This window comes from Heteronotia binoei, chromosome 2, assembly GCF_032191835.1.
Source record: "Heteronotia binoei isolate CCM8104 ecotype False Entrance Well chromosome 2, APGP_CSIRO_Hbin_v1, whole genome shotgun sequence".
Classification (NCBI taxonomy): Eukaryota; Metazoa; Chordata; class Lepidosauria; order Squamata; family Gekkonidae; genus Heteronotia; species Heteronotia binoei.
This window is the reverse complement of record NC_083224.1, coordinates 95,632,244-95,642,230: the sequence shown is the minus strand read 5'-3', so window position 1 is coordinate 95,642,230 and position 9,987 is coordinate 95,632,244. Positions and strand designations below refer to the sequence as shown.

General features: G+C 49.2%; 1 protein-coding gene across 3 annotated transcripts in view; it reads right to left on the bottom strand.

Annotated features, from left to right (window-relative positions):
• Positions 1 to 673: 673 nt before the first annotated feature.
• ST3GAL3 (ST3 beta-galactoside alpha-2,3-sialyltransferase 3) overlaps positions 674 to 9,987 on the bottom strand; it is a 517,471-nt gene continuing 508,157 nt past the window's right edge. The window contains exons 13-14 of one of the 3 annotated variants that reach the window (XM_060231664.1): positions 2,054 to 2,246; positions 674 to 1,638 (exon numbers count right to left, since the gene is read on the bottom strand). In XM_060231664.1, coding sequence (XP_060087647.1) covers positions 1,223 to 1,638; positions 2,054 to 2,246 — 609 coding nt within the window. In that variant the 3' untranslated portion in view covers positions 674 to 1,222. The remainder of the gene's footprint in view (positions 1,639 to 2,053; positions 2,247 to 9,987) is intronic. The other 2 variants (XM_060231665.1, XM_060231666.1) reach the window with 2 other exon arrangements.

Sequence of the window (9,987 nt, the reverse complement as noted above, 5' to 3'; positions counted from 1 at the left end):
TAGGTGCCACTAGGGGTAGAGAGGGGTGCAAACAAATAAATAAATAAGTTAGAGAATAAATAATCTTGTTCAGAAAGTGTCCACTTCCAGGGCAGGGAGGGGTCGATCCACAGAAGGCCCCGCCCTACTGGCACCAGGTGAAGGCTGAACCAGAGTATGGCATGGTCTGTTGTTGGGTCCAGTGTCTGCCTGGTCCAGTAGCCAAACTCCAAGCTGCTGGCAGTGATGTGTGCATGAGGGTATGTTGTAAATCAGGATGTTATCACCATCATCAGCTTCATGGGACAAGCCCCTTAGCTAGCTGCAGATAACTGCTTGGAAAGCACAGGTTTCACCAGATGTGCTTCATGGACAACACCACATGATTTAGACTCCTAGCCTGTTTGCAAAGGGCCTATTCTTCTCACCAGGCCAAGCTCCCCAGTCAGGCCAGAAACTCCAATAAGAGAGATTGTTCCAAAACCAAATCAGGAAATTATCCAAACCTGTCATTGTTTGGTTATCCTAGCTCAGGAATGGAAGAGGGTGATGACTTGCAATGCACAGAGAGTCACAATTATAGACTGGCTCTGAAGCTTCTATGGAGGGTTGAAAACCTGTCCTCTAGGTCCAGTGACATCTGATACCTGATGATGCTAGGACAAAGACAGCTTGTGAGCTGAAATAAAGGGAGCACTGGTGATGACAGGAATATGAACCTTGCAGCTGATGGGGTAAGTGACCTTAATAAGGAGCCCCCTCACCTGGGGAAGAACCAGCGATATGGAAGGACATCTCAGAAGGAGCACCACAAGCCTCTGAGGCCGTCTCTTTACCCCTCATCCCTCAAATGAGGTTTGGGAAATTCCAACACTGCATCTTTGCTGTCTGTCTGAGCAGAATCAAAATGCCGTTGACAGACCAAGCCCTGAAGCAGACAGATCCACCTGGAGTAGGACCCCCAGCCATTAATGGGGCTGAGCTTGCCTGAGTCTTGCAAAGCTACCATCTTGTTGCTGGTGCCTTGTAAAGATGCCCCACAAGGATGTAGGTGCAGCCCCAGCCATATCTGAGCTCTCCTGTCCATTCTTCTCTTGTAGTTTCTGCCTGATATCGAAAGCCCCAGTATGCACCATACTTCTCCTCATCCCATGGACAAGGAAGGCTCTTGGCACTGCTGTAATCTGGGCACTAAAACCTGTCAAGTAAGTGACTCTGAACTCCAAGCAGGCAGGCAGTCCCTTCAGCCCACACATCTGCATTCTGCTGCTGAGAGGTTGTCCACAGTATGCCAGGCATTCTGTGCATCCATGAAGGACACAACTTCATATCGAACAGGGCGGCAGCAAGGATTGGAGGAGAGATGCTTGTCACGCATGAGGATGTCAATCTCTACCAGGTTTTGCAAGGTCAGGTCATAGTTTGTGCGGACCGAGTCACATGACCCAGCACAATAACTGAACCGTACAATCTCCTCTGACTCAAAGCCAAGCCCCAGGTCCTGCACCTTCACTGTGAGGCTGTGCAGGCGGCAGTGACGGTTACGGTTCTTACGCCTTTCTTTGTTGGAGCCTTTCTTGCCTCTACTGGAACCTGACGGGGAACGCTCCGCCCTGAGCAGTTCTGAGGAACTCAGCCCTTGCAATGTCATGTTGTCCCCTGGTGGAAAGAAAAGGGAGATGAATCACAAGAAGTTTCCCTTTCTCTGACTCTCAAGAAGCAGGACGTGTTTGGCCCTACAAACAAGGAAGAGGCATAAGGCTTGGATGGGGCATACAGCCATCTCATCAGCCCCATGCTTCCCAAATGGACTATGTATCTTCCCCAGGGTGGGAAAAATTCAAGAAAAAGAAAGCAGCACGCCAGAGAACCTCAAAGCTGGAAACAGTTTACAGCAGTGTCATCCTAAGCAAGAGTTATCCCCTAATAAGTCAACAGAAATCTTTGAAGGGTGTAACTCTGCTTAGGATGGCACTGTAAATGAACAAGAAGGGAAAGGATCCTTGAACTGTGAAGAAAGCTTAGAACCCATGACCCCCCAAAGTTCCCAGCCTTCTTCCTTGGGTGTTCTTACCATGCCAATGGCCCCATGCAGCCAAAGATGGTGCTTCCTTGCTGTTCTCCTCCAGTGAGGCCAGGCTGGCTGTGTCCACATTTTCATTGGAGGCTGCTCCCAACATCTGGTTGTGATGCCAGGTCTGTGGAGTTGCAGTAATTGCCCCAGCAAACAAGGACAGCAAGGTGATTGCCCTCCACAAACCCTGTTCCTGGGGAGGGGGGGAAATGAAGGCACATTCCAGTAAATAGGCACATGGCTAGTCTGGCAGAGAAAGTTGAAAGGGTCCTCCTATAGAGCAGGGAGAGCTGGGAATGTTCCATGCTGAAGTCTCAAAGGAACTTTGCACATGATGAGCTGCCTATGTTGACACCATTTTTCCATAGGAAAATGCACGTCTGCCTCATAGAGCTGAGAATGTGTAGGGTTCTGTTTCAAGGAGAAATTGCAGCCACATATACACATGCAGAATAGAGAAATGCAAGAAAATTTACATATCATATGTAAGTTTTGGTTTATAAAGAAGTAACAGTAAGACACTTGTTATGGCTCTATGAGTCATGGTTCTCATTTTGAGGAGAGGCTTACTAAATAGAAATAAAGTGGTCCAGATCAAGGGGAAGACTAAGGAATAAACCCTCCCTTCTTTCATACACAGGACAGCTATGGGATCATAAATTATCTGGAACCAGGGGTGAGAAGTGCAGTGGCCAAGTGTGCAGATGACACAAGTGGCCAAGTTTGCAGATGGTGAAAACCAAGGCTGACCATGAAGAGCTCCAAGAGGACCTCCACAAGCTGAATGAGTAGGTGACAATGTGGCAAATGAAGTTCAGTGCTGGTAAGTGTAAGGTGATGCATGCTGGGACAAGAAATCCCAGCCTCAAGTATAGGCAAATGGAGTCTGAACTCGCTGAGACTGAAAGGGAAAAAAAGTCAGCTCAGTTTGCTGCCTCAGTTAAGAGGCAAACACTATACTGGGAATTATTAGGAAATGGGTTGAAAATAACACTGCCAATATTATAGATGTATGTAGAGATCTATAATGCAGCCTTGTTTGGAATATTGCATGCAGTTCTGGTCACCATACTTCAAAAAAGGACATCACAGAGCTGGAAAAAGTAAAGAGGGCAATCGAGATGATTAGGGGATTGGGGAACCTTCCTGATGAGGAAAGGCTGAAGAGTGTAGGGCTTTTCAGTTTAGAAAAGAGATGACTAAGAGGGGTATAATAAAATTATGTATGGAGTAAAAAAAGTCAACAAGATAATTTTTTCTCCCTCTCCCATAATACTAGATGTCCAAGGGATTGTGGATGGAGAAAAGGAAATATTTCTTTACTCAATGAGTGATTAAAATGTGATATTCACTGTCAGAGGATGTAATGATGGCCACAAACATAGACAAGTTTAAAAAGGGAGTAGACAAATTCATGGAGAAAAGGTCTCTTAGTGCCCACTAGCCATAGTGATTAAAGGGAACCTCCATATTCAGAGGCAATAAACCTCTGGATCCCAGTACCAGGAGTCAACAACAGTCTTTATGCTCCATTGTTGGCCCTCCAGAGGAACCATCTGGCCACTGTATAAGACAGGATGCTGATCTCTGGCATGATCTTCTTCTTATGTTTTATCATCCCCTATATAAAACTGTCCATTATTTCTGGTAGGTGATGATGTGAAATGGACAATGTTCTGAAACAGAAAATGTTTCTCCACTATATTTTATGCAGGAAAGCTGCCATTTGCAATAATGCATTGTTTCCTTTAATTGGTAAGTTAGTGATGGATATACTACTCAAAATGGACAATTTTACAGTAGTACTTAACCCTGATTCACCTTAAATGTGCTATGTGTATAAACATATGCTTTCTGTAAGAAGTTGTTTCATTAATTGTTTTCCCCAAATAAAACATTTGTGTTTGGCTACTCTGGGCAATTAGAATGTAAATTAATGTGGCAAACTTGATGAGTTTTATTTACTATGTATGCATCAAATAAATGTTGATCAGATGGCAGTCAATTTGCATGAGAAATTTGTTTGCAGAAATATTTCCTATTCAAAATTTGCTCCCACGCTGAGAACAGTCCATGGTGAGGTTAACTCACCCTGTATTGCACCTGTTGGGTAGGCAAACTCCTGTAGGCAGAGGGAGACCTGTCTGAGCTGTGCCTTGGCCCCTCTGATTTCCACTCCATTCTACCTGCAACACAAAGAACAATTTAAGGAACTGGTCCTTACCTCTTTAGCTAGACTGCCTGACCTCTACTTTTACAGCCTATGGAACCAATCATCATCTATGCCCAGCTCTGCACCTCTAAGTACCCCTTTTTGCTTTGCAACCTACTCTGAGTAAATAAGCCTCTCCAACTGAATAAAAGCAATCCACAGCACTCTGGCAAGATACAAAATGTTCAGGGTATTTGGGGTCTAACGTGGGATCCATCTAGCAGGCCCTTTGGGATGTGCCTGTGATAGAAATGGATGCCTTGCGAGAGGAGATTTGCAATGGCTCTATCATAGCACTGTTTCTCCGCTATCAATGAGAATTTTTAAATGAGTGGAATTCCTGGCATGAATCAAGGCTAGCAACATCCAAAATAAGCAGCTAGCTTGTGATTACTGAAAGAAGTGCAAGATGGAGAATCACTGCAACTACTTATTTGTATTCCGCCCTACCCTGCAAGCGGGCTCAGGACAGCTCACAACATCTAAGTATAACAATTTTTTAATATTAAAACATAATATGAAAAAAAATTAAAATTCAATTTATACATAAATCACAAGATGGCAATAATGCGATTAAAGTGCTCTCAGAAAAATTTAGTCTTTGTATGTGCACTAAATCGACTGAGTTTTAATAAGTGGCCAATCAGTACACAGAAAGTCCCTGTGCCTAGCACAGGTGAATAGCATGGGTGGGTAGGGCAAAGGGGGTGGTCTAATGTGGTATCCACCACCTTAACCCAAAACCTGGTGGAACAGGTCTATTTTACAGGCCCTGCTGAATGGTTATAAGTCCCACAGGGCCCTGATCTCAACTGGAAGGCTGTTCCACCAGGCTGGAGCAAGGGCCAAAAAGGCTGTGGCTCTAGTCGAGGCAAGCAGATCCTTTGGGCCAGGAATCTCCAGTAGATGCTCTTTGGGGGACATAGTGAGAGTGCCTGTCCTGCAGATACTATAGTCCCAGACTGCACAGGGCTTTAAAGGTCAATACCAGGACCTTGGACTTGATTCAGTGCTCAACTGGGAACCAATGAAGCTGGTGGAGCAGTAAGCCCAGCAAGACTGTGCACAGCTGCATTTTGAATCAGCTGGAGTTTCTGGATCAGTCTCAAGGGTAGCCCTGCATAGAGTGAGTAGTCCAGCCTGGAGCTGACCAATGAATGGGTCATTGTGGCCAAGTCCTTTTACAGTCTCATCCAGAGATGAGGGCCAGGGAATAATGGGGCACCTTTCCAGTATCAGCAATGAGAGCCCCTGACAACATCTGTCTCCAAAGGATCCAGCCTGTAGAATGATCAACCCTGAAGTTTTGGGGACAGATCACACTTCAGGCTCTGGAAGCTGAGCTTGCCAAGGTGAAGCATTTATGAGAACCAGTACCTCCACATATGAGCTGCTCAGAAGGTTACCATGACTTGCATGATCATAGCAACCTTTCTGTTCCTGTAGAGAGTTTTGTGGCTATTAAAGTCAAGATCCACAACATCTCAGCATTATTTCTCAATCCACACACTTCCTGGAGAAACCTCTTCACCTGCTACTTCACTTTCCACTGTACACATTCAACAGCTCTTTTCGTCCTTCCGTATTTACATTAATGTCTTCTTCAGCATCTTGTCCATCACACACCCCTATTATACAACCAGCTTGTCAGGGGTGTGTTCTGTTGTCACACCATCCTGTGACCTGCAACCATGTAGAGCTGTTCCCCATGATAGCTACTAGTCACAGTTAAAACATTCTGAAAAGTTTTGATGCTGAGATTGGAAGTGATGATCCACATCAGGGACATACGTTAACCCTTATAATGTCTGATGATCCTCCTTCACCAAATTGTCAGCACCCCTCCCCCCCAAAAAAAAATTCCGTTTCACTTTCAGTCCACACCGGGATCTTCTGGCTGGACAAGCTGCTTACATAGGGGATCAACAAGGGAGTTTTGAACTTTTTGGAGGTGTGTTTTTTCAAATTTCCACATGGTGGCAGCACAGGACCAGATTTCTGCTTCTATTAACTTTTACACATTTCACATATAAAGGAAATGCACCACTCTATCCCAACAGCTAGGTGGGATACCTGAAGTTTGCTTCTCAAGGTAGAAGCAGAAAGAAATCCAAAGTCACAAGAACCCTGAGGATAACTGCTGAAAAAACTGAGGCCTCCCACTGAAAGGCCACCACGGACTCTCTCTAGGTTGTCCATGTCTGTCTTTGGTCCACTAGTCACCATACAGAGTTAGAAACAGCTTCAGAATATGAATCAGATTCTCTTCCCCACTCCCTCCAAAAGATACTACTAAACTCTAGAGTTCAGAGTTCTGTTTACTTTTCATTCTATGTCATCCATGCAACAAGTATACTTAACTATCCCTGTACTCAGACTCCAGGGCCCAGAAAAAAATTGCAAGCCCAACCCAATACAGTACAAGGGAACAAAGCAGAATGTTGGGCTTCTGGGAGTCACCAGCTTTCAGAAACAAACCTGGAGGCTTTAAACATTTCCTGCTTTGCTCCAAACTTTAGTGGGAAAGATAGGCCTTCCCAAAGGAAAACCTCTTTACCTGATACTTTCAGGTTGGGCAACCATGTTGGTCTGCAATCAAAGAGCAAGCTTCAAGTTCAGCAACACTCTAGAGACCCCCAAGATTTCTGGAGTCTATGCTTTGAGAGCTCCCTTAATCAAGCATCTATCTGACAAAGGGAGCTCTGACTCTTGAAAGCTTATACTCTGGAAATCTTGTTGGTCTTTCAGGTGCTACTGGACTCAAATCTGACTCTTTGCCTGAATGTAATATGTAAACATCAGTGCAGTTATTAGAGATCTAAATCAGAACTGGCATCACACAAAGACACCACCTCTGTCCCACAGAAAATTCATGCAGGTTGAAGAAAAGTTTTCTGGAACTGGAACCTCACCCATGAATGTTTAGCTGAAAGCTTCCACCGATCAGAAAGTCAGCAGGTCAATTCTGCCTTTATGCAGATTCCCACCAAGCACACACTGGCATGCATGGCCAAGGTGGTGCCAATGGCAGTTTCTCTTGATACCCACCTGTTTCATTTAAGAGGCAAGATGCTGGGTGAGCTGCAGACACAGATCAGGGAAGGATGTCTGGGATAAGTTTCATGAGAGCCAAGGAAGCAGCTGAAACACACCTTGGACCTCCTGACAGGCAATTTGGCAAACACACCAAGCAAAAGGCAGTAAGGAAAAGACCAGCAGTCTTAAGCCAGCCACATATGAGGTCACCTCCAAGCTAATGCACCCAAAAGGGAAAGCTCTCCCCCCCCCTTACACACACTTCTGTCCAAGTAGACAGAAAGAAGGGAAAGGACCTTCTTTCTGGTGCATTCAGCTCTCAGTCTTCCTCTGCTGAAAAGGTGTTTCTAAGGCAGCCAATGCTGGAGCAGCAGGAATTTTTCAAAAGAGACTCGTCTAGTTTCCAAAACAAAGAGATGCTGGTGATGAGCAGTAGCTGGTAAGCTGCCAGCCCCCACCCTCCTGCTCACCTTGTGAATATTCTATCCCAGAGCCTAGCAACTAGAAATACAAACTATTCTGAACTCTCATCCACCAGCTCCACTAAGAGCCAAGGATAAAATCTCTGGCCAAATCTGACGGGGTCCACAAGTGGCCACTTTTCTCTCCAACAAGCAGTGTCTAAATTCCACAAAACTTCAGTAACAAGATGAATCAGATGAGAAGTCACCACCTGGACTTAATGCCACATCTCCAGGGGAGCAGTAACCAAAACAACATTTCTGCAGTTCTCTGCTTAGAAGCAGTCACTCTGCACCAGGGAAGCAAGGAAGAATGGGCCATCGGAATCACAGGGAGTCTCTCAGCGATTTCAGCGAAGGAAGTTCTCCAAGTCATGATGGTGAGAGAACTTCGTGGAGGCCCTCTTCCCTGTGAACATGAGTGGTGGTGGCGCATCGCACACAAGGCACCTCTTGGAACTCCTTCCAGTGCAGGAAGCCAGGACGCCTAAACGTCCCACCGAGCCCGGAAGAAACCCACACAGATTGCTGGAGAAGCTCCAGAAAGGAACAGGACCTTGGGCCACCTTCCTCATCCTCAGGGAAAGGCCGGCAGCTCTTCCTGGGGCAGCGCTTGGACTACAGCCTGGAGGGCATTTCGCACCGTGATCTCAACTCTCTTGCCTCGTGCACGTCCCCCGCACCGCCGCCGCCGCCGCCACCTCCCCTTTCCGTTGCCCCAAGAGCTGCCTGGGCCGGATCCTGCCCGGAGGAGCGCAGAGAGAAGCCCGCGACAGTTTGCTCAGCCCGCCAGAGACCCCCCCCCCGGCGGCGGCGCCTCCCTCCCCGCGCCCGCCCCGCTCTTGCCTCCCTCGCCGCCCAGCCTGGAGGGCGCCTGCCGCTTCCCGCCCCACTCACCGTCGTGCGCTCCGTCTCGGCCGCCTCCCGCTGCGCGCCGCTCTCCGGCGAGCATACTCCGAGGATCGGGGCCGGGAAGCACCTCCCTCTGTGCGCGGATCCCGGCCCTTGCAGGGCATCGAGTCCGCTCCCTGCACCGGAGGCACACGGTCACCGGCGCCCCCTCCTCTCCCCGCCTCTCCTCCAAGGGTGCGGGACGGAGCCCCCTTACCTCCGGGCGGCAGCTCCTCAGCCGCTCCCGCGCTCAGCGCCCCGGGGGCCAGGAGCCGGCCCCGCCGGGATCTCTCACGTCGCCGTCCTCCTCATGGCCGGCAGGTGCCCAGCGCGCTCAGCGCCCCCCTGCGGGGAAAGCGCGGGTTAGAGCCCTTGGCGGGAGGGCTCCCTCCAGCTCCCCCGGCGCGGCAAAGGTTGGGGGGCGGGGAGGCGCCGGGCTGGGACCTCCGGCCGGCGGGGCTCCGGGGCAGGCGGCCTCTGGGAAGAAGGAGCAAAGAGCCGGCTCCATCTCTGCGCCTGCCACCCTCTGGGGTCAAATTCCAGCCTCCGCTGTCACCTGATCCCCGGGGCGGGGCGGGGCGGGGGGCGTCGTTCACCGAGGAGAGGTGCGGCCGCCCCGCCCACTGGGCGCCACCTGCTTGCTTGCCTTGCCTTGGCCTCAGTGGCCTTTCCTGGCCAGCTCCACTGGTACCCGGCAGGGTTGTCCCTGTCCTCCCTTCCAGATGCTCCAGGGCACCGGCAAGCAGGGAGGGCCGGCAGGACTGGGCACTTTCCGCAGGGCAGCCAAAGCCTTGCCTAGGGGCAGAAACCCATTCCTGTTTTCCTAGGTATTTCTCCAGCTCCTCCCTTTCCTCACTGGGTTAATCCTGAGACAGGGGCTGCTTTTTCTGCTGAGGACATGCATTTTCCCAGCTGGCCTCAGAACGGTTTGAGAGTTATAGGGACAAGGCTGAGATTTCCCACTGGAGTTGCTCACATGGCCTGTGAACCTGGCTCCTTCCCCTTATGAGGATTAGCTCCCCTCTCCCTGCTGGGGGTATAACCATCCTAATCTGCTCATGGGCACACAGCCCAGTTCTTACCTCCAATGTGGTGTTCTTCTCTAGACTTCAGCGGAGTGACCAACTTGGCTCCCTGGTGTTTCCCTTGGGCCGGGCTGAAGGCCAAGGAAGAGTGTGCATTCCCCTGCACCTTTCAGGCTCCTAGGGCACCAGACAGTTCTCAAGGGCACCAGTGTGCATCCAGTTCTCCCCTCCCCTTCCTGGCCTGCTGCTGCTGCTACATATAAGCCCCTTTCTTGCTGGCTGGGCTTGCCCTCAGCTGCTCCCGCTTGC